The sequence below is a fragment of the Pseudopodoces humilis genome, chromosome 11, assembly GCF_049639895.1.
Source record: "Pseudopodoces humilis isolate 2021_Gansu_Grassland_sample_001 chromosome 11, ASM4963989v1, whole genome shotgun sequence".
Taxonomy (NCBI): Eukaryota; Metazoa; Chordata; class Aves; order Passeriformes; family Paridae; genus Pseudopodoces; species Pseudopodoces humilis.
In genome coordinates this window covers 19,553,420-19,578,165 of record NC_142210.1, presented here as the reverse complement: position 1 = coordinate 19,578,165, position 24,746 = coordinate 19,553,420, and the positions used below count along the sequence as shown (strand labels likewise).

The window sequence follows — 24,746 nt, the reverse complement described above, 5'->3', positions numbered from 1 at the left end:
GATCCTATTTTGCCAGATAATTCACTAATACATAGGAAAAAAAAAGCCTTTTTTGCACTCATTTTGTGATTTATGACATGACAGAATGTGAGGGTCAAACAGAGAATGAGCTGAGGGGGATGTTGTAGGTACAAAAAGCATATTTTTACACAAGCAGCAGGTGTTGCACATGGACCACAGAGAGTTTCAGTAGTTTGTACCAAGTAACTGCATTATGGTTTTAATTTTAATATAGTTTTAACACTTGCTGCAGCCTAATTTTATGCCTCAGTCCTGCCTTAAGCTCGTTTTATACAATTCTATGAATAGTAATAACTGTTCTCTATGTCTGATGATTGAACAATAGGGCTCTAAGTGCAACTGGAACATAAAGCAAGACCCCCCTCTGTCCTTTGGTGCTGTACATAAATAATGTCATAATCAGGATATCAGATCATTTTGAGATTACTTTGTTAGTTAGTGAATTTACCTAAAAGGTGAAGGATTTCTGCAACCTGTGAATGAATGCTGTTAGTGGTTACTTAAATGGTGCAAACAATTCCTAGGGTGCAGATGACCATCAAAACATCATCATGCTTGCCTTAATATGTTTTTATTAGGTTATGAATAAAGAATGGAAATTTATTTACAGTCCCTTAGGAGGTGGACCAGTCATTTCATATTTTAAGTAGTGGAATGAGGGAGGTGGAGAAAATTTCATTCCTGCTGGTGAAATAAGGACTCAGTTTTGTGTGTGCAGAACTGTATACTTCTCACCAGACTTTGTTTGTTTAAAGCAAAAGAGGAAACAATTAGCACAGTGAATTTAATTTCTGTGAAGGATTTAATTTACTTCATGAATTTGAAGTTAGCAGTCTGCTGTTATTAATGTTTTGCAAATAGCTGTCATGGAGTTGGAAAGGCAGAAACTGCCATGTTTAGACATTCTGTCTTCTGAATTGTGAAACAGAGGCGAGAAAAATAATAAAAAGTGTGCTTAAGTTTCTGTTTAACAAGTCTTCTATCTTCTCTATACCAGAACCTTTCATCTTATTTATTACCACTTTTAATCAGAAACTACTTTTTGGAGGATATATGCTTTTTGGAGGGGCCAGTATATGCTGAACTTCAGGAATCTAAGGATATGTAAATAAGTGAAATCAGTAGCAGTACCCAGATGGCAGCTCTTTGTCCCATGGACGTCTAGCTCAACAAGGGCCATAACAACTGGCTTCTAGTAAATATCAAGTTAAATATCTAATGCACTGTGATATTTTGTACAGAATCAATGTTAAACCTTTGTTTCCTTCTCTGCTCTTCCTGGTTGATGCTACAGTCGTTCCTCTCAACGGCTTTGAATCTTGATATTTCCATGGCATTGATTCTCTGTCATTTTGATGGGGTTTTGCTCGTTTCATACACATGAAATATTCACCTTTATGTTCACAGAAGTGCAGAAAGGAGGCAAAATTTATCTTTAGTGCTTAATGAAAGACTGCAGAGCATCACCAAATGTGGAATATATTTATTTTTTGCTTGAAGACCACCTGACACACACATACAGACAAACACATCTCTGTAATGGTGACCTTAGCTGGAATTTGATCTGAGGAGTAAAAACGAGCATCTGAAGTGTAACTAAGATGTTAAAATATTTAGAAGTAGATGAAATATGATAGTTGGTAGCATTTTAAAACCCAAAAAATATAACACTGATTTTATAGCTCTATTGGATGTGGTTGAAGATGGGATGTATAACAAGAAGAGACAGGATAAAGAGGCTCTTTTTAATCATAAATCCCTGTCATCCAGCCCATCACTAACCTGAACACTTCCTGTCTAATCATATTCAAGGGTATCTGATGGATATTTTTTTTTCCTTTATCTCTAGTTCTTTCTCTTTTTTCTTTTTATGCCATGTGATACTGAGAAAGGACAGCTGCTGCCTCTGCAAGCATGACCATCCTTTTTCCTGTGCTTTTCCTGTAGTCATTTGCTTTAGAGTTTTGCCTCTCTTTGAGGGAGGGATGTGCACAGATGAAGAATTTCAAAGGAGGCACCAGCTGTTACGTTTTGCCCCTGCTCATTCAGCTGGCATCTCCAGCAGTAAGTGGATGCTTGTGGCTCTTTCTCCATCAAAATATCCTGCATTATTTTAATAGTTTCTCTCCTCTCACATAGTCTGTTCACAGGCTAAACAAATTATTATACAGGCAAGCATTGATCCTGTCTGAGCCCCCTGTGTTAGTGGCACTTCCTTTAATGACCTAGAGGCGTGTAAGACCATTCATTTTTGTTCCTAATTCCTGTCATTAAATGAGTTGAAGATCCTATGTTTTTTCATTGTCAGTGCAACCTATAATTAAGCCTTTCATGGTGCAACGCACAAGTTGCAAAATTATGTGATTTAGATTTCATTTTGTTACATTAAATTATTATGTAAGTCTGGATTGACACTTTGGATATCTGTTTTTAGAAAGAAATTCTCATTTCCATACCTACACACCCCCCAAGCAGTTGATTGAAAAGATTGCATTATACATAACAGATCTTTTCTTTATAAAGCATTTTTGATTCCCTATTAAGCAACATGTTAAAATATTTTGTTGAACAATACTGGTAAAACTCCAGTTTAATAGAGAATGCTTTTATAATCAAAGTGTTTCATTAATATTGTTTCCAGGCAGCAGTCACTGAAAAACATGCCAAGTAGATATTTTAATCTTATAAGCAAAGAAAATGTGGTCAACTGTCTGTTGCTGCTTGTGATCAACTGGCAGCAATTGAGTGAGTTCACTTGGTTAAAGAAAGAAAAAGAAAACTTTTGCACTTTTTGGAATCTAAATGACACTGAGGGATTGTTGTGGGTCTGGCATTGCTGTTCTTCCCTGTTGATAACTGTTCTGTTGTCTGTTGGTATCCTGAAATAGAGAAAGAACACCTTTAAAAGTCTAGATCTGGGCTAGAAGGTGACTTTACAAAATATCAGAGCAAAACCAGTAAGCAATCCATCAAAGAGGGCTGTGAATTCATCTCACACAGAAGGTCTGATAGTTTAATAGCTCATCCAGAATAACTCTGCTTCGACTTCTTGACAGGCCTCAGTCACACCAGTCAGTCATGTTATTTCATAACACATCATCGGTTCTGAAGTAAAATAAGGGATTTTTTTGTCCCTTGTGAGTGGTATTAGGGTTATATATAATGCCTTGAGAGATGAAGATTTAGTTTTGTTTTGTTTCTCTGTTTGTTTTTTGGGGTGTTTTTTTCGTGAGTAACCATAGGCACATTCTTTATTTCAGGTTGAAACTTCTTGGTTTTCATTCTGTAAAATGCTTTCTTCCAGCATTAACACAGCTTCTAGGTGTGACTTTCCATTTCTGTATCATTCATTATCTCTATCCCTCTGTCATGTCTCCTCTCTAAACCTGCAGTCCAGGTGTTTTAATGTCTCCTTCCACAGAAGGCTAAGTGCTGATCTCTAATCTGCTTGCCAGCTGCTCCACTCCCGTTTCTGCCATGTCTTTTTTGAGATAGGGTGGTGAGCACTGAACACAGTCTTCCAGGTGAGGGAGTACTAATACTTTGTGTATTTATTTTTCTTTGTTTCCCATTGTACTGCCACACATTTTAATTTTTATTTTTTATTTTTTTTTTGGATGCAGATGTGCATTGAAGATCATTTCCTGCTTATTATTTTGTGTTTTTTCCATAACACTCTACTGTGAGCATGATTGTCTATATGACCTAGTCCTGGCTGTAGAAATGGTCTATATCAGATCTATAAGGAGAGCAGTAAGCAAACAAGGAAGGCAAGGGCATGGGGATTAATTTAGGAAACTTTCTACATATATTTACTTACTAGTTCATTTTTAAGTAGTACTCACAGTTTTATGTATAATTGTTGTATGATTGTCTTGCATGTCATCATCTACATTTTGGCTGACAGCTTTGTGTTGCATTAATGACATTACACAACTACTAATGTGGTTCATTTTTAGGGTTGCTTGGAATTCTTTTAATCTTGAGTATCCAAAAAAGAAAAAAAAAAAAAAAAAGGGTTTTTTTTTGTTTTTGTTTGTTTGTTTGTTTGTTTTTTTTAAATTCCTCATTTCAGACAGGTACGTCATCGTTGGTAGCCATCACAGCAGTTTGAAGGGTTATGGTGGGCAAGGCTGGGCCAGCAGCACTGCTGTCATCACAGCCCTGCTCCAAGCCCTGATGCCAAAGGTGAAGAGGGGCTGGAGGCCTGACAGGACCGTGCTCTTCTGCTCCTGGGGAGGAACAGCCTTGGGGAACATCGGCTCCTACGAGTGGGCTGAGGTAAAACTGCTTTGGGACAGCTCGCTGCAACAGGGATTCCCCCTGCTGAGAGCATGGAATCAGTATGGAATTGCCACGTGGAAATGGTGGCTCATGAACTGGTCTCTGAGGTCTGTGTTTGTGCACAGCAAATCCAGGGAAAACATCTATTGAGGCCATTCCTGGGGATAACGAGGTGACAGGATGTTGCCATGGCTGTGGAGGTTGCACAAACAGCACCTCTGGGAGCTGATTTCCATCCCTAATTCAGCACAGAGTTGTAAAAGGGCATTGCCAGGGTTTGACAGAGGGAGGAAAACCTCAAAAAATGACATCAGCACGGGAAGAGATTAGAGAGCTTTTTCACCTTCGTGAGGGTTTAATATTTAATAATTTTTCAATAGGCTTAGTGTGGGGAGAAGTGAATCAAGAGAGAAAGAAGAGATTTGGTAATGGTTTACATTAATTAAATAAACCTTGCAGTATCTCCATGGCTAGTGCTGATTCACTTCTCACAGATTTGTGCTCAGGAGTTGGATACAACCTGAAACAGACAATTCCTTGGGCTCTTACTTTCAGCAGAATGGGAATCAGCTAGTGGAAAGAAAATACCTCAAAAAGTATTGATGATCATGTATGCTTAAAGTAGACTTCAGGTCATAAATTAAAGGAGTTTCTACTCCTTTAGACAGAGAATTTCATGGCTGCTTTTCCAGCTCTAATGGTTCAATGAATTAAAACAGTAGATGAAATAAAGAGTTAATTGCTTTTTACTGTGCATAAGAAGCAGCCAGCCCTCATTGAAATTTCATACTTCCAACATGATTATTCTTCAGAAACAAGAGGGGGTGAAAAAATCAAATTGAAAAGATCCAGGCTGGAAGCAAAATTTGTTTAGTTCCACTTCAAGTCAGCTTTGCATCAGATGTAATTGCGTTACACCCCTTCTGTTCAATATAAAGAGCCACTTCATGCAAAGAGGAACTCATTACTGAGAAGGCAAAGGGGATCCTTTTAAAAAAGAGATAATAATTGAAACAGTTTGTACATGCTATTTTTATAGTCTAAAAAATAATAAAATTAAAACACTGGGGAAGTTATGCAATTCAAATCTGAATTTGGTCTCTAAATATTTGAGTCCATTTAACTGTTGATAATGATTGCTTTTGAAGTTTGTCTTCTGTCAGGCATAAGTTTAAAAGGCCATCATGTTGTTTCACAGTGTGTGTAATGTTTTCATTTTTGGCCTTAAAAGTGTAGTAATTTTTAATTCCTCCCAGACCTGTTTGCATTTTCTTTAGAATATGTGTGAAATGGAATTACAACTTCTGCTGTATAGAGAAATAGCACTAAGATATCCTTTGAAGTTCATAAGAGCATATTGTAAGAAGCAGTAGTTAGCTAATACTTGGGGAATCACAGAGGATGGAAATGCAGGGTGCAGTTTTCCCCTGGAATCAACCAAAAGAGCAAAACCAGCCTTAATTCTAATGATTCATAGCACTAACCATTTTTCTGCTTGTGTTGTAGGATTTCAGGAGCGTTCTTCAGAGAAATGTTGTGGCCTACATTAGCCTCCATAATCCAGTCACAGGCAACTCAACTTTACATCCCGTTGCATCCCCTTCTCTTCAGCAGCTGGCAGCAGAGGTTAGACACAGAATGTTTGGTTTCACACGTGGTTTATGAGGTTACATGGCTGACCTCCTAAAGATCACTTGACATTAGACAGCAATAGGTAGTTATTTTGTTGAAGAATTTTAACCTCACATTAGCTGGTTGGGTTTTGTTTGTCTTTTTTAGAGCAGGTTAAATTTTATTTTAAAAAATAATATATTAAGAGGTTGGAAGGCGTAACTTGTTTCAGCTGTTTGTTAGACAAAGTCTGACCATACTTGCATGCCCTACAGCTTTTTTACCTTTTGGTGGCTTTAAAGTAACATATTTGTTGTTGTTCAGCACAGAGCACATTTTTCTCATCCTAATCAGGTCTTTCCAGACTGTTTCTCAATTTGCATTTAAACCTGTATATTTCCCAGATGTAACATGACACACAGGGAGAGTGTTCCTCCTGCCATAATAAACTCTGTCTGCAGTGAGTGTGTCAGGTTGGGTGCTCAGTGATGCCTGTGCAGCTCATCTGGAGTCAGAATATTCCATGGGTGTGAGGCCTTAAACTAATGACCCTATTGCATATTATAAAACCTGAGGTTTCTGAATTTATCAATACTTTACATCAATGGAAAATAGTGTAAGGCACATTCTAAATGACAAAAACAGTTTGAAGTGATATGCATGAAATGGAGTTCAATTTCACTTTCATAAATTATGCTTTTTAGATGTTTTTTTTTTTTCTGTAAGTTTGCCAAATGAGTACTTATTCTGATGTTTCTTTGACTTGCCTCTGAAGCATTTGGTAATAAACACTCCTTAAAGCTGCATCTTGGATTAAATGCAGTTTAAAACTGATCAGGCTTGGCAATTGTTCAACTAAGTTAGTAAAATGATATCAGTAAATTGCTTCTTAGCAGTGTCTTAACCACTTCTCCTGTTCAGTGTTTAAGTGCTAATTTCCTTATGGAAAGAATCTGATTTAGTCTGTGTAAGTATTATGAAAAATGTGATGCAACATTGTTTCAGAGAAAGAAAAAAAGCTTCCACTTCTGGAAGGTTATTTATAATGTTATATATGTGACTCTCCAGGTGTTATGGATATGTCAGTTCAAATTCTATCATCAGTTTTAGCTGTTGTATTTGCAAGAATGCCATTGTGAAAAGTTGCTAGCCTTTTGCTAACCTACTGGTGTTGGTAGTTCTATCTCCATTAAAACACATATTTGCCATTTAAGGGAGTAAGTTATTAGGTCCTGGAGCTATTTGCTTTTTTCTCCCTTTATTGCTTTGACTCCACAACACAATCCATGGCAGTGATCTGAAAACTAAATTGTCTGGAGCTTTGCAGCAGTCTTTTTATTATCTATTTATCACTTTATTAGGTCTCAATTCTTTCATCCTAATAAATGCCACATTAGTATGAGCATTACATTCATGCCCTCTGTTTTGAAAAGGAAGCAAATTCTGCTTTATTTCTGTGGTGTTAGATAGTATTTTGTAATTCTAGTAATAGCAGTTCTGTTCTCAGCAGTGTGGAAAGAACCCCTTTAGCAGCCTTGCCTTGCACCTGTTAATTAATAAAACGTGACTAGAATGTTTTGTTATTTTGTTGTTTTTTTAAGTCCCAGTAAACACCTTCCATCTCACTTCTGATTCTTTAATTTTGAGAGTGCATCCCCTCTGCATGTTTATCCTAAAGCCCCATTTAAAAAGTAAAGGATAAAATGCCTGTTGTGAGCATTTTATCTGTATGGCTTTCCCTTCTGTAAGATATTACTATTTGTAATTAATATAACTGTCATACAATTTGTGACATTAAAAAGATTTATAGGAATAATTGCTTCCAAATGCTGGCTAGATTTCTGAATTCATGTCAAATGTATTGACAGTGATGGAACAGCCCAGCACAGATCCCCCTTTGTTCCCATGGGTGCTCACAATTTGCCATGTGTCCAGAAGATTTCCTCTGGAAGAAGGATCTGCTTATAAAGAATATTGATATTACTTCCAGTACTAGCCAGGAACACAATGTAATTACAGATGACCTGTAAGTTATGACAGTGCAAATGGGGTGAAATGTGAATTTTTGGAGCTCATCTCATTCTTGAAGAAACTGTGAGTCTGTTCACATGAAATTCTTGCTACCAGGTGCAGGTTGCAAAGAAAAGCTTAAAAAATCTGAGAGAAAACAATAATTTTAATTTGTGTGAGCTCTGAATATAGGTTGGAACAGAAAAGGAGGTGAAACAGGCATTTTGAATTAATGATATCAGTCCATTTTAGAAGGAAAGTTAGATTAGCCTGTCTTATTTAGTTAGATAGAAGTTTACCATAATTTGTGAATACATGGAAGGTCCTGCACTGAGCCTTTGGATTCAATGCTTGAAATCATAATTCAATTCCATTTTTAGACCACAACAAAAGAAACTGTCATGTATTATTTTTCCTTCTGCTGCTAAACAGTGTTGTAGCATTGTTTGGAGGTAAGGGAGACTGAAATCTCACCAGTTTTTGGGTTTTGTTCAGTGCTCACTGTAGTGCTGAAGTTGTCTGAAAGAGAGGGAGAATGCATTCCTAGGGAAAATTAATAAATGTTAGAAAAGCCTACAGAGTATAAGTGTCAGGATTCTGGGGATAACAATGAAAAACTGTAGTTTGTCCCATGAAAGGAACTCAAGTAATAATCACACTAAGTGCAGAGCTCTCTGTGGATGCTGCAAGGAACATAATTTAAAGAGAACTATGGGGAAATAAAAAACTAAGATGGGCCAATGCATACAGCAGTGCTTGCTTTCTGTGCCGGTTTGTTTTTCCAAAAATAAAAATTTGAATAGTTGCTAATCACTGCAGTTTCCACAATATTTTTTCTTCCCTTAATTTCTGGGAAACGTAGGGAAGAAGTTTTAGCTGAAATGTCGTTTGTATGAATATTCTGAACTCAACAATGAAAAGAGGAATCAGGGAAGTTAATAACTTGTCTGCTACGTGAGGTCTGGAAATCAGAGAATAGAATAAGTGCTTGGCTAATTAACAGAGACCACGCTTCTTAAAGAATGTTTTTTATAAAGGGATTATATCTTCATATTAGTTGCAGGTTTCAAAAGGGAGCTACATAAGCAGTCTGCAAATAATAATTTTATATGCCTGTCTGTGGGATTCTGGTTGAAACACCAAATTACACGAAGAAGCTAGTTTAAATATTTGGATTAATTAAGCAAAGAGGAACTCAAACAGTTCTGAGACCTTGACATATTTAATTCAAATCTTTTTTATATAACTAATTAGTGTCCACATTAACAAGAGGGAAGTACTGCCAAGTTATATTTTTGTCTACTGTTATTTTGTACAGAAAATGATGGTTAATTCTCTTGCTCAGTTGGTGAATCACCATTTGTTGGCAGAGTGTCATTGGTAAATTGGGTTTGTTCGAGGCTGAGACTCGTTCTCTGTAAATAAGGCCATTAATGATTTTTTCTGTAATGGACATGTCACAAAGAAAAAAAAGTTATTATGAAACATAAATTTATTGCTGTTGTCTTTTAACTGATTGTGTGACCATCAGACTGCAGGTCTGCTGTTACTGCTGAGCCCAACAAGACTTACTGCTCCTGCCTCCCGAGGAAAAGAGTGATTTAAAGCTATTGATGAACGAGTTGATCATTAAAAATGACTGTGCCAAGTATTGTTCCATGCTATTTATCAGTATTTGTTTCCACTAATGGAGTAAAAGGCATAAAACATCTCTACATTTAAAGGTGGCGTTATTGACAGAAAGCTCTTTTTTTCTTTATGAAGTAAAACCAGAGATAAACTTCTGCATAGATGTTGCTATCATTATTTCTTGATTTAAAAAAAAAAATATCTTACATTAATGTCAGCATTGATTCTTCCAGCTTCTGTGTGTTTGTCATTTTTTTGATACTGTCAGCATTAATAGTGGATTTCCTGGTGTCACATATCAGTAGCTGTAAACAAGAAAAAAACCCATGATTATTTGAATTGCTTGTTCTGTGCCTTATAACAGAAGACTGTTGCTTCCCCATGAGCTTTCATTCTTTACCTATTATCACTTCTAGTGTTAGATCTGATTGCTGGTGTTACTTTTTATATTTGCATTGAGTACAAAAGCAAATCTCTTGAGAATCAGAAGTTTATGCTCTGAACTTCTATCTCAGGAATTCCTAACTATGTTAGAATGATGCTGTTAATGTAATTGGCAATACTTCGTTGCCAGCTCTATTAAATTAATTAAGATGCTGCTTCTCCAATGTGAAAAGTTTCATTTAATGGTGAATTTGATTTGCAGGAGGGGTTTTTTGCATCTTCTAAGCACTTTTCTTTCTTTGATAAAAGGCTGCTTTTTCTGCTGTTAAATATTTTTTTTCTCTCTTCTTCCAAATTGAATGATTTTAATACATAAATACTGATTCAGACAGTGAGTAATTTAACCTGCTCATATATTTTGATGCTATGAAAATACTATTGCTGTTAAACATGGAGAAAAGTGTTTGTTAGCAAGACATAATGTAATAATGAACCAGTTTTCCCAATTGTTGGAGACCTGGTACAATTCCTCTGTTCCTGATGACTCAAGCTTTCTGCTTCCATGTCCTTCCCTGTATTTACATAGGTTTCTAATAGAGGCATAAATGATGTATATTTTCAGAAAGGTTTTCTTGTTCTGAAATGTAAATGTCTACTTTGACAGCCATTGTGAATGCAACTGAGTTAAACTGAACATTTCATTACCTTTAAGTGTAGTACTGGAGTAGGGAAGTAATTCATTTCCTGCTGCAAAAATGGGGTTCAAGGTTTTTGTTGGACAGTCTGGTTAATACTGTCTCATATAATGAGCTGTACCATGTAATGGATTTGTTTTTCCCTTCCAGACACTTTAGCCAGACTAGAGTATTAGAAAAACTAACTCCACTTCTGTCTAAATATTCCTTTGTTTAATTTCATCTTGATTATTTCCCTTCAGATCTGACTTCTTCATGATAATAGAAAGATGTTTTCTTAGCAATAGAAAAACCTTTCATGTAGAGAGTTTAAAAGTAAACTTTTAGTTCTTACAAAAGAAGATAGATTGAGAGCTCTGCGTATTTTAAAGTTTCTACATAAACAGAAATCATTGAAAAGTTTCTCTTGATGTTTCTCTCATCATTATTAACTGTTTGCTGAATGAAATGAAATGCTTGTACTACACAAGCAGGGAAATAAATGCATGTGCAGAAATTAAGTGTATGGCCAAATAACCAGAAAGAAAGCAAGCACCTTTAAATCAGAATTGATAAGAAATTAGAATAAACTGAAATGAGAGTTAAGTCTGTGTAATGGTGTTTGGTCCACAACAGCTGCAGCCACGGGCTTTAGTTCTGCATGCCCCAGAAAAAGAATCAAAATCTTGTGCAGCAAAATTTACTCTTAGTTTGCACATTCTTGTTGGAAAAAAAAAATAAAAAAGCGACTGGGTAGTGAAAAGCAGAGCATTTGTTTGTTATAAATAAAAGGGTAACCTATTTTCAGTAATGCCATATATATTTAACCTTGCCAAAAGTATCAGTATGGCCTTTCTGAGCCTGCTGAACCTCATATCCTCGGAAGGAGAAGGTTTCAGGTGCTCTTTGACACCCTCTGTCTCAGCCTGCCTTGCAGCTGGGATTGATTGTTCTTTGGACAAGCATGAGGATGTTTATTTTTAAATGATGCACCTCTCTTTTATGTTGTAAAATCGTGAGCTATTTCATAGTGCACTGAGCAGGTCACAGAAGTCAGAGGAGTTGGGAAGAACTGCAGATCTGTAGAAACCTGGGAAGGTGTGTGGGTTTTGGGGGGAGGTTTTGGTTTGGAGGAGAGTTTTTTGTTGTTTCTTTGGGGTTTTTTGTTCTGGTTTGTGTAGTTTAAAGCTGTTTTTCCCAGGAAGATTAAAAGTACCTCTGTGGAACAGTAAGCCAGTAACTGAGGTGAAAATGTTGACCTGAGCCCCAGTGGTGCAGTCAAGAGTCTGGAATTCCTGCTCATGCTGAGTTGATTTTGAGGCTGGAAGTTCTTTTTCAGCTTGGACCCTTGTCATGCTTGGAGGACTCTGACATGTCCTCTAAGCTTCAGGTTTAGAAATCAACTCAAAATTATGGTGATTGGCATCTTTTTGTTGCATAAATTTTCCCCCCTTTAATTTCAGTGTTGTGGCAGTAACAGTTCTTATATGTGAAAACAAAAGCTTGATTGCTTTAAGGCTGTTCATTGAACTTCTGTGTCTCTTGTTTAGGTATATCTATATAGGAAATACTCAAATTTGGGAAGGGGAAAAAAAAAAAAGCCCCAAACACCTGACCTGGATAATGTCAGTCATCAAAAGGAAAAAAAAAAATCCTAAAATTTTAACTTAGGTGTATTTATTGGCAAAAAGATAGAATTCCTTTGATGAATTCTTTGAAACCAGGTATGAGGAAAATCATTCCAAATCCATTTAAAACTGTGACAGTTTGAATAATCACAAATATAAACTTGAGCTGTTCTCAGGTTTGCCTGGTTTGTTCATTCTTCATCTGTTTATCACCAGCAGATTCTGGTGATGGTGTCTTTTCTAGCGTGAAATAAAGACTAAATAGATCTAGAGGGGAGATTTTTGGGGCACCATAAACAGGGAATGTGAAATTTCAAAAGCAATTTCAAGCCAATTGAATACATGTGAAAAATACCTGTATTTTCCAAATTATTCTTGATATTTTAATTAGTAATGTAGTTGAGGTTCATTTATATTTATTGAATCAGAGCCACAATTCCACAGTATTACTCCTGTCTTGAAGTGCACACAGAATGGAACTTCACTGGATAGAACAGAGAACATTTTACAGCAGATAATCTCAGATGTCAGGAAAAGCCAAAATGCAAGAAATAGTTTTCTTGGAGGTTCTGCAAAAAGCTTTATTTCGGCAGCTAAAGGTCACACAGCTCCAACCTTTGTCTCCTGACAGAGCATTGATACAGATTTCAAAACCTGTTTTGTTGCCTTCTATTTTAACACTTCAAATGCTTTAAGTTTTCTTTCCAAGGAGGTTTAGCAGAGCTGCTGAATTCTCTGCTTTGTAACACCTCATCCTTGTCTTGATTAGATAATTATTGTATAATTACTTGAAAAAAGGCTCCATGTTCTACCTTCAACAGGTAATTCAGCAATAGAAGGGAGACTTCTAAAAACAAACATCCCCTAAAAAATGGCTTCCTCTCAGTTTTAACATCTTCATTTTTTTATTTTAACAGAAGAATGATCACTTAATTTTCATTGTTATGTTTTCAAAAAGCTGCACATGCTGTTCTAATTTATTGCTATTGATTTTTTTCCATAGGCTTTTGAGCACTCCTAGGAAACTGTTGTGATCTGTGTCCAAATGGAAGAGGAAAACAATATTTAGTATTAAGATTAATGAGCAGCTCGTGGGTTTGTGAGGTTAGAGATGTAGGTGCTCTTCCTGATGTTTCACACATTACCAGTGTCTGTGACAGGCAAGGAAAAGATTTCAGTTTCTGCAGTTCTGGCTAACTAAAAGGTTCAAAATTACCCACTAATTCTGCAATTTGAAATCCATAAATATGTCCAAATATTTGTGGAAAAGTTACTCTTAGTTCATTCACATTTTCAACTACTGATAATTATTTAATTAATATCTGAAATCTCAGTAATACTCAAAAGCTTTTATTTAGTTAGCTTTTAGTTTTAAAGTTTCTCTCATAAAATGGACAAGTGACCAGTATAGTTTTTTTAAATCCTGTAAATTTAGCAAGTTTCTATATCATGCTTTTATTAAAAAAAAAATGAAAAATTGAGGCTGAAATTCAGTAGAAAAGTTGGAATTTAGGCTACTGGGCAACATAAATTAAAACAGAAATACTTTGGGTTTTTGTTTCAAGTTGGGATGAGGATGAAGGGAATGATGTTTAAGGTCATTTTAACTCTGAAACATAAATCTATAGTCTAGCAAATAATAACTTATGAAGAAAAGAGAACATAATGTTCTATGGTATAGGCTGACATGGTAGGTAGAGCACATCAACTCTGTAGCAGAACGATTTTTTTTAATTTCTGTCTTTCATGCTAATTACAAATCATATTTGATTTTAAATTCATTACTTTTAAAAAAGTTCTCTTGTATGCTGTATTTTATTTCATGCCTTTTGTCCATTGCATTTGGCCTGCTTATCAAGCTTTGTGTACTGATTAGATTGTTATTTGAAACAATTAGCAGTAGTTACTTGCAGCTGTCAATCAAAACGTGTAATTAACTCCAAACTCCACAAAAGTATCACAAATCTTATTTACAAAATATGTTCAAGTAAACTTGTGAAACAGTTGCCTGTGCAGCTGAAATGGAACTGAATGCTCAGAATGCTCAGAATCCAGGGTGCTTTGGAATTGATTATGTTGGAGTAAATATTTCTTTGGGGCTCTGGAGATTTGGGGAGGGGCAAAAAAAAAAAAAAAAAAAATCCCATCAAATCTTTTTCTCCCTGTAAATTAATGGATCATTGTTATAAGTGAAACAAACATGCATTTTGCTTGGTTTGGGTTTGTTTAGGTTTTTGGTTGGTTTTGTTGTTGTTTTTTTAAATAAAGGAAATGAGAATTTTGTTTCATGGATGCCAAACAGGAGGTGTGATGAGGTGGAATGTACATACAAATGAGTATGTAAAGCACCTTTGATGACACAAAAACAAAATTTACAAGCAATCATTTGATCCAACTCCTCTCTCTACTGTAAAATAAGTTTCTCTGATGTATTTCAGCTTCCAGTCCACAAGATTATAAAACTTAGATTATCTGTGCTTGACTTCTATCACAGTGCATCTACCACAATAATTTGGAATTATTTTTATCATTTATTGAAGTCAACACTGTTAAACAGCAATGTTTGTTTTCCCTTTCTTCCATGGGTGATCTTTATTCTTTGCAGTCACCTTTTTACATTTTGGACAAAAGCTATCATTATACATAAAAGAAAATTACACACTTTGTGCACTGAATATCAGCTTGAGAGGATTGCTACATCTTCCTCATAGTTAATATGAAATTTGGTGTTTGAAATTAACTGATGTGTCTCAGATAAGCAAGGGAAGTGGATTTTGGATTAGTTTTTACCATATAACTGACATTTTTCAGATTAACTAATAGGATATAATAAAAATTGGAGAAGACAATATAGGTAATTTTCTCTGTTTTGCAACGTAAATATTAAATTTTTAAGTATGCACAAAATCTGTAGATGGAAGTTATTAAGAACCTGTGGCATCCTGACAGGGAAATGAGGAAAAAGCTTGAATTAATTGTGCTGTGAAGTCTCAAGATGCCATAAGGCAACAGAGCCCGGGGTGTCCAAAATTATATCCAGGGTAACTTTGCTAAAATAAGCTATGGGCTCTGAAATGTGGTGGGCAAGGGTGTTCCAGAAGCTAAAAGAGAGATAACATTAAATCAACATTACAAAGGAGAATTGCAATGACCTCTGTAACTGTAGATGGATTAATATTGATAATAACTCAAGAATAAAGGAAGTGATAATTAATTTAAACGAGATTTAGAAGGAGGGTAATGAATGCCAGTCCGATTTTTTTCCACAGATCACATCTCTGTGTCATGAAAACAATTTTTAAGCATTTGAAGGAATTCCATGTTTATTTTGTAAAGATAGAAGCACAGACTTCTATGTAACATCTTCAGCAATACCCTGGAAACCACTATAAAATCAGTGGTTTAGGACAATTATTAATCATGGGTTTCCAGTTTACACAAACTGATAAATTTTCAGAGGTGTTACATGTCAATGGAGAGCCAGCTTGGAATGGAGTTTTTTTCTACCAACATTTTTCAGGGAAAAGCACTAAATTCAGTGCTAGTCAACACCTTCATTATTTATTGGATTGAAACTTGCAGCTCACGTGAAAACAACTGATCTCAGTATAAGAATATTCCCTTTTTTGGAGAAAAGGATACAGTAGACAAATATAAATTTGGCTTCACATGCACAACTCTCAGTTGTGGCAGAAATAATGTTATTAAATACATCTGAGTACTTGCACGTGATTTCTAATATAAATACCATGGACAATGAAACAAGCAGGACAATGAAAATCATGGTCTGGAGCTTCCAGGCTGTTTTTAATTTGAAAGTGTGTGTGTGTGTGTTTGTGCAAATACACACTTGATTTTGTACCTATGAATAAAAGTTGTGAGCTTAGGGAAACTATTCCTATCCATACAATTATTTGCATACACAATTTCAGCAGCGAGGCCAGAGATACAAACTGTGGCAGGTGGAGTGCACAGAGAAAGATTTAATATTGAGGAAAAAACGAGCTCATGTTTATGGGATTCAATAGCTTTAGTCCATTAAAATATATTGGCTTGTGAAGTAAATTTTTTCCACACTGCTGACTAGAATCTGCACCCTTGAAAATTCATGTAGATGCCGTATTATTTAGTATTCTCAGAAATATATATATGTAGAATTCATTAGTCTTTCTTACCAGAGTAAATAGCTTTAGAATGCATTTTACCGGATTTGTCAATTTGTTTTCTCAGTTTGTGCAGTGCAAACATTTCTTCCTTACAGACTGTGTGTGCATTGTTTCAGAAAGTTCAATTTTATTGCATCATAATTAACTTTTAAAGATCGAAATTTGGAGGATGAAACCTGAAATATAATGCTATAGATATTTTTCTTAGATTATATTGTGCAGTAGTTAGAAGCTACCAGTTGTCTGTATTATAGAACTCTGCTAATCAGTTCTTAAATAAAATACATTATCAGCCTTTCTGTGATTTGCTTGCTTACTGTGAAAAAGCAATGGCATATCCTCATAACATTATTAATAAAACCCCACATTTTCTTAATAAAATTTAAATGTGTTTTTAGTTTTCTGGTACTTGACAGTACATGGAAATTACAATATCCCTGTTCAATGCTATACTTAGGTTTTGGAACTATCTCAGATAATAATCTTTATTTTCAGAGCACAAAGAAACACATAATTTAGGTGCATGATGAGTTTTGGGTAATAGCTGGCTATTGTGTGTTTTGTTGAAAATCACTTCAAAGTTCCTTGGATTAGATCAGATTCATGTTAAAACAGAATGTTAAACCAGATCCTGGTTAAAAACACATTTTATTCAAGTAGTTGAAGTTCTTCTCCCAGGCCCTAATATTTCGTAGTTCTTGAAACCAAGTTCATGTGAACTTCTATGGAAACCAGAAATAAAAAGTCATTTGACCAAATGGCTTTGTCTTCTCTCGGTTTTTCCCTTCTCCTTTCCTCACTGTCGTTGTTTTCCTGTACAGAGGCAATACCAAGGACGCTTTCTTATGGTTTAAGCAGATAAAAGTTGGAAGAATCCAGTCAGGAAAAGAGTTTTACAGTACCTCACTGCTATAAAAATAAAATCATTTGACATCTTTTGGATCATTTAATTTATCTTGCAGTGGAGCCTGGGGACCTGCATTTGTGGTGCTGACACACTTTAATAAATCTGCTTTGTGATTATCTTCCTGAAAAATTCAATTTCTACAGATACTTGATATCTTAAGTGCAAATCCTGTTATTATACCATTTGCTCAATTCCCATTGAAGTCCAGAAGAGGATTTTTACATGAAAAATATGATGGTGGTTTATTGACTTTGATGGTCTGTATGGAGTGGTGGGAGTGACTTTCCATTTCAAAGACTGAAGACCAGGTTTTGTGTGTGGCTTGGAGGGGGTGATTTGTCCATGTATAGTTGCCATTACAAAGTTTCAGTGTCAGACTGCAGGTTTCAGGGCAAGGTAAAGCTTTGTCAGCAGTAAATCTGCTTGGCCTTGTTCCAGGCCTGTGCCATGAGGGAACATTTGCTATAGTTTACTCTTTTAGAGGGCTCTTCCAAAGAAGATTTTGGCCGTTCTGTGCCAGAAAAAAGTTTCTTCCTTTGTGTCTATCACAAAATTTGGTCTTTGATTATAGTAATAAAGTCAGAGGTTTTGATGGCAAGTTTCTCCCCCACATGAAAAAACCTGACTGTTGCACTGGCAATCCATGGTTGTTTATATCTGGGTCCCCTCTTACCTGGATAATGTGGTGTTGGGGTCTGTCCTACCTCTGTGTGCAGGATGATTCCATAGGATTCTCAGATCCCTTAAAAGAGCTGATACAGTACTGGATATTGGGAATGTGTCTGGAGGAACAGGAAGTATGAGGCATGTAACATGTTCACTTGTAGGACAAGGATAAATTATTTTCCTTTATTTTTCCCTAGTGAAACAGGTGAGTTTACGTTGTGTTCATAAACAGCAGATTGAAGATCTCAGCACAGCTGAGCTCTGCAGAGCTGATGCCTCTGCTTTTCTGGGTCAGCTGTAGGATGAAGCTTATGGGGATGTTTGCTGAGCTGATTTGCACATTGGCAAGTGGTGTTGTTTGGGCAGTAGTGCTAGCAAACATTTCTGGTAGAAGTGCCACAGATCCTGAGTCCTTTGTAGCTCAGAAAGCGTGACACGGGAATGCTGGTACAGGGGGAAGTGTAAGTTAGAGCAGTTACAAGCTGTAGTACCTTACACCCAACTATGGGCCAAATTTCTAGCACTGGCTGCTACCATACAAACCTGTTTTGCTCTGTGTGTGGTGTGGTTTGAGTTTGTTTTGTCTTCCAAAAGAGGGCTGGAGTTGTGGGGTGGTTTGAGCCATTTGGTTCCCTGAGTGAGAGCCACGGCTCCTGCAGGTGTGTGCTGTGCATCCTGAGGGGGTAGTGTTGGACATTAAAAACCCTATAAATTCACTTTCATGGTTTGCTTTACCAGGTGAGACTTAATTCACTTTTACTGGAAAGTATATAGTGGAAGCTTTCTCTCCCAATTTTTTCTCTTTGTGCTGATGTATTGGAGACATATATGACATATGTGAGCAAAATGATGCTGCATATTCACGTGACATCCAGCTTCCCCATGACTGACCTGTTGGGGACATTTAGGAGGTCCTGAAACAGAAATCTTCAAAGAATAGAGTGAATGTACATATCTGCCCCCTTCAGAGTGATCAGTAGTATCTTCTTTTTGATCCTGTGGGGTATGGAGAAGCAGGACTGTAACCTCACTGGCATGGATTGTTTAATATCCATTTGGATTGTTTGAATGATGAGTCCCAAAAATGAGTAACACAGCAGAACCTGATCATCACACAGTTAGACTACACCCAAATGGGTTCACAGTCTTTCTGACTCTACATATTACAGAATGAGAATGCCTTCAGGCATTTAAAATGCTTTACAAGCCACGGCTTAGAGTACAAAATACCAACCTTTTGAAAATGAGGCCTTGTTGTCAAATCCTTTTACCCACTTAAGCAGTGCTTTTATATTAGCAACAAACCACGGCACAAAACATTTGGGAAATCATGCAGTTCTTATTAAGTCCCAGATTATTAGTGTTTCATACAAAACCAAATTAATTTGCATTTTATTGCACCTAGGTTTCACAGTATCTCAGTATATATGTGACAAGTAACACTGAGCAGTGTTCCTGCTACTGAATAAAAGCAAGAAAAAGCTTGAGCACCATTAAGTCCAGGAGAATTCTACTTTTTAACATTATCAAATAACAGATTGACTGCATTCTTCAATTACAAAAGCAACCTTTGTATGCTCAAATTCATTTATATTCAAAACTAGATCAAAAGCATAAGCTCTAAAGGAAAAAAGCATCCAAAGTTTTGAGTGTTGGGTGTGGGGACAAGTTCCCTCTTACTATAGAATTTTCTGAGTTGTCCACTGTAATGGAATACGATTTTAAGCAGTTTCCTGGAATTTACCATCAATAAATGTATCTCACTGAACAGTGAGGCTGAGCCTGTTGTCATGGAAGTTCAGTCTTTTAAGTCACTTTACCCAAAGTGTTGGAGAGTTTGCTTTTACCTGTGCTGATGAAAAAATATGGAAGAAGTTCTAATGCAGTGTTTTCTGGGGTAAGTGGATGCTTTGGAGAAACACAGCTACCAAAGGTGTGTGCAACAGTTGCTCAATTATTTTTTTTAAACTTTATAACTCCATATTTTTAAGGTACTGAGGTACTTGGAACTGCTGATGTCATTCCCATTGCAGTCTCGTCACTTACATAATTCATGCCATGTAATTTTAGCTTTAATTATTTGATTGCTCTGAAATTTTCTTATCAAATGGGAACATACCTGCTTGATTTTTACCTTCCTTAAAAAAGTCATTATAATTCCTAGCAGTTTGTTCTGAATGTTTGCAACAGGTACATCTGACTCAGTGAGGCATGGGACCTCAGTTTGGGTATAGGAAGGATAAATGTAATTCAGAATCATGTACCAAGCATCAGTAATCAGAGAAAGACTGTCAGTAGATAAAGCTAAATGTAGAAAAAGTGCAGGATAGAAAATTAAATTTACACTATATAATTTTTACTATGTTACTTTTATATTTCCTACCAGTTTGATGTAAATTTTGCATCTAAAATGTGATTTAGTCCTGTGAGGTACCATTTATTATAAAGACTAACAGTCATGTTTTGGTTTTTTTAAATAAGAAAAATGTTTAAAAGTATGCAAATACTGCTTAACAGAAACAAAAGCCTTGAACAAGAATTACAGGATTAAGTTTGTCTTATGCTTTCTAGTTGTAAACTAAATAAAAAATAACTCCAGTTTGCAAAGGAGTACAACATATTACAATATATTTAAATATTTTGTTCCAAGCATAGATATTTTTCCATGCTTTGTTTTATAACCACTGGTATTGTAATTAAGCATTTTTTTTTTTAGGAAGTCACCATTGAAATGCAAAAATTTCTTCATGCGATTTTGAAAGGTAGAACTGTAGTTTTATTTTTGGCAGCTTGTGTCACTTAGGTAAACTGATGTTTCTTTGGTTCAGTAGAGTTCTGAATACAATGTCAGAACTGGGTCTTGGCTAATCTTGGTTTGACCTGACCTTTTGAAATATTGTGTTTGTTACCATTTTCAGTTTCTTCTTCCCCTCTAGCTGAAAAAGGCCTTCTCTGTCATGGAGAACACCTGCAGGCTTTTAGAGAGAACAATTATTTTAAAGCCATGAGGTTTATCTAAAAGGGAGGTTTTTTTCCTATGAAAATGCAGTTCTACCTTCCTGCACAGCCTAAAAAAACTATTTGCTCTTGGAATTTGCAGCTGTGGCTTTTGTGCACGAAAACACAGAGTACTTTGGTGGTGGGGAAATTTGAAGTGCCTGATGGTGATCCCTGGGGTTGTAGTGATCTGTTTGAGAATCACCTGTCCAAGAGGATCAGAGGGATTCAGATGATGCTGAATTCCTTGTCCCTGATGACTTTCAATAAACACAATTCTTGAGGGAGTTGTTTTCCCCTGGTGACCAGTTCCCTTCAATGGAATACATGTGTGTGCAAGGAACATCTCTCACTTTACTGTGGTAGTCCTGAGGAACCCCAACTAGGGGCAGATTCTGAGATTTAAATTTCTCTTTTCTGTGGCTGATTTTGCAGTGCTGCAGAATTTCACCAGAGTCTTCATGTTGCCCTTAAAGGTCATTAAATAATGTTAAGATTTTAGATATTTTCAGTCAGGCTTCATACATGTTTAAATGAAAATATGTATAAGCAGGAGGAAAAATTGCTAAGAAACTAAGGAACCAGCATTTTATTATTTTTTTAATTATTTTAATCTTAATATAGCATTAATTAAATGCAGCAAGGTTTAGTCACTCTGCCTCATAAGATTTCTTGGTGTAGTTTTAATCAGGTAATCAAATGATTGCATTGTATAAATAGGCAAATACATCACATTAGTGGTGTGTAACATTCAGGCTATTTAAACCACAACTACTCTCCATCTATAGCATATTAATTATCAGCAGTACATTTAGATTTTCTTTTCTTACACAGAGAAAGAATGAGTGAATATAATTTAGAATTATTTTTGTGCATATACTTGAATCATGTCAGTTTAATAAGGCTCAAAATTGGGGAAATGCTGTGCATTTAATTTTTATGTAGTTGTTTTGCTCTATGGTGTTGGGCAAGACAGAAATATTCTGTACCTTGCTTACCTTCAGCTGCTTTCAGTGGAAAAGCACTTTGAGGTCAATCATATTAAATCTCCTTAATAATTTTGTGAAGAGCTGAATTGCTTTAATAGCAATATGTATAATCAATCAATAAAGACAGAGCAGAACAGGATGTTTATAGCCAAACCTGATAGTCAGCTGGGAGAAAACAGAGAAGTATGCTTGCCATGGAATTAATGCAGTTCCTAGGAACTCCATATTGGGTATTTGGCAGTCATCTATTAATATTTTTCTAAGAACCATCAAGCCTTCTGCCTCTAATGATCTGAGTGTGGCAGATGTTTACAGATGAGAGACACAGACCTGTGAGTCCTTTGCTGTGCAGCTTCTCTGGACTTCACTACCTGTTGTTGTTGATTTACATATTTACAGTAATAAAGATGCTAATCTCTTGCTTTCTACATTTTTACAAGGTCTGTAATGAATTAAATAAATCCTGTAGCTCATTCTTTAGACAATTTCACTTCATCTGGATGGTCTCTTATACCTCAGGTCCTTAATTGCACCAGTCCCTGACACAGGTGGTGACTCAGCTCAGAAATAGATTATTCATGAAGAATAAGATTCCTTGTTGCTGAAGCTGGGATCACTGACAAACTGTAAGAATAACTGTTCATTCTTTACTTGCTCTGTGAAAGCTCCTTAGATATCTTAATCCATTTTCAAAAGGTGGTAATGTTTTAAGTGAAGCTGGAGTCAAGTAAAGAAAAGTAGTAACCAGAACTAACTAATAAGATCTGCAAAGAAATACCACTTGATTATATTTCAGGTGTCAGAGCTATTTTAGGACATTAACTCAAATTAAATGTATTTGATTGGCCATATGGTACTCTTCATTTTCTCGAATTTGTAACATAACCCTGTAAGATGGTGCTAAAACCCAAAAGGAGCTCCAGAGAAAGAAGATTATTCAATTATGGATAGTGTGTAAATCCTTACAGTGCCACAAAGCACTCCTCGGTTCCTGGCTCACCAGTGGCTTGGTTTGCCTCCAGCCTGAAGGAAGGGCTTGACTGACACAGTGGAGCCCAGCCTGAGCAGCTGAGTGCTCTAAATAGAGGCAGTCTATGTTTTTCCTCTAAGGCCAACCAGCTAAAGAAATGTAGTTTTGCTACTCTGCAACAGGGAGTTTGTTGTGCGTTGCTAATAGTTTATTCTAGATGTATTTTTAAAGTTTTTTTTAAAATTAAGTTTATTATTTTTATTAATTATAGAACATTTAAGTCCATTAATCTGGGGAAACATTTCTTTTGTTTAATGAATGCAAAACACACCATATGAACTTTGCAGTTGTTACCAAGGAGTTGAAGAATGCTGGTGTTGTGGAGTCTGCATGACAAGAAAAACAGATCGGAAGAGTGCAGCATCTTGCGTGTAAAGCATTCTCCTATATTGGTGCTGGGTTAAATATTTATTGTTGGGCTTGTGGGTCAGAACAGTGCAAGTGGAATAAAGCAGTTAAACTCTTAGAATGCTGTGCTATTGAATTGAACATTGCTGTCATAAAAATATTAATCCTATACCGTCAAGGATGGTGATAAAAACCCCCAAACCACCGTATTTTATAGTCCTCTTAACCAAAGCTGTTAACATTTCATATATAAACTTTCATGCATAAGAAAAACTAAATTTCATGGTTGCTGTAGGAGGACATCTCTCCAGCTCCTGGTAGGCTGGTAGAAATTGGGATTGGTGGATATTCAGAATTAAGTGTCAAAAGCGGTATTTCACAATTTCACATCATTCAGTGAGCCTTTGAACATTAAAGGAAGAACAGGTTACTCATCATTTATGAAACTTGGCCAACTGTGGTGGGCAGTATGAGATGAGAGTTTGATCTGTGCTGCAGTTCAGAACACTGGGTGGTCCTTAAATGCCTTATAATTCCTGGATCTTGTACAGAGATATATGCATAAAATCATAACCATGGCTTTAATTCTGTTCTGTACAGTGGGTTTGAGTGGGAGAGACTGTAGGAGATACAAGAGAGGTTATTATTACCTTTTCCAATTAATTTGTTGTTTGGGTTTCTGCTGGTTTTGTTAAAGCTTTTTGGACAGACCTTGAAAAACTGTGAATGTTTGTAAGAATGAAAGGAGCAGAAATGCTTAACAGATTAGAAAAAAAGGAGTAATACGACCACATTTCAAAATTACTTATGAAATGGAAGCTATTTATTGTAGGTATTTTAAAGTAGTTTTCTGTGAGACTCTGCAGCCTTTATTTAAACTGTGTAACATACAATTGCATCCTTCATAGCACTGAAATGGAACTGTGAAGCAATAATTATGCTAATTTTGAAATGGGAAAATACCAAGATTTGTCTCTGTCCAACATTTTCCTGATAACCTCGTAGACTTTAATATACAGAATTTGCTGTGTCTTTGTATTAAAGTAGAACCAGTCTTAGGCTATTCTTTTAGAAAGCCTGTAATTTTGTAGGTAGAGGTGAGGAAGTTTTGTTATACTATATAAACTGTTAGCTAAATGCAAATAATCTCCAGTACTTCAACTTCCTAATATTCATGAAAAGAAACCTAAGTAGCTTATTTGCTATAATAGATGTTGAAAGCCTTCACGCCTACTGTTTATTAAGTGTTTAATTACCTGATAGATTTAAAAGCTGCACAAGTATGTAGCACTCAGTCTGGGCTCCATTTCCAGTTTCCATATTTATTACAGTTCTGTTGCTAAGATTTCACCATTAAATACTTACGTGAAAGAAATACAAAGATTTCATTGACTAGAATTGT

The 24,746-nt window shown here is 36.0% G+C and overlaps 1 protein-coding gene across 9 annotated transcripts in view; it reads left to right on the top strand.

The window, feature by feature from the left end:
- The window catches only part of NAALADL2 (N-acetylated alpha-linked acidic dipeptidase like 2), a 427,779-nt gene that overhangs the window by 332,780 nt on the left and 70,253 nt on the right, over positions 1–24,746 (top strand). For all 9 annotated transcript variants that reach the window (XM_088061038.1, XM_088061039.1, XM_088061034.1 and 6 more), the window contains 2 exons: positions 4,097–4,302; positions 5,812–5,931. In XM_088061038.1, coding sequence (XP_087917164.1) covers positions 4,097–4,302; positions 5,812–5,931 — 326 coding nt within the window. The remainder of the gene's footprint in view (positions 1–4,096; positions 4,303–5,811; positions 5,932–24,746) is intronic.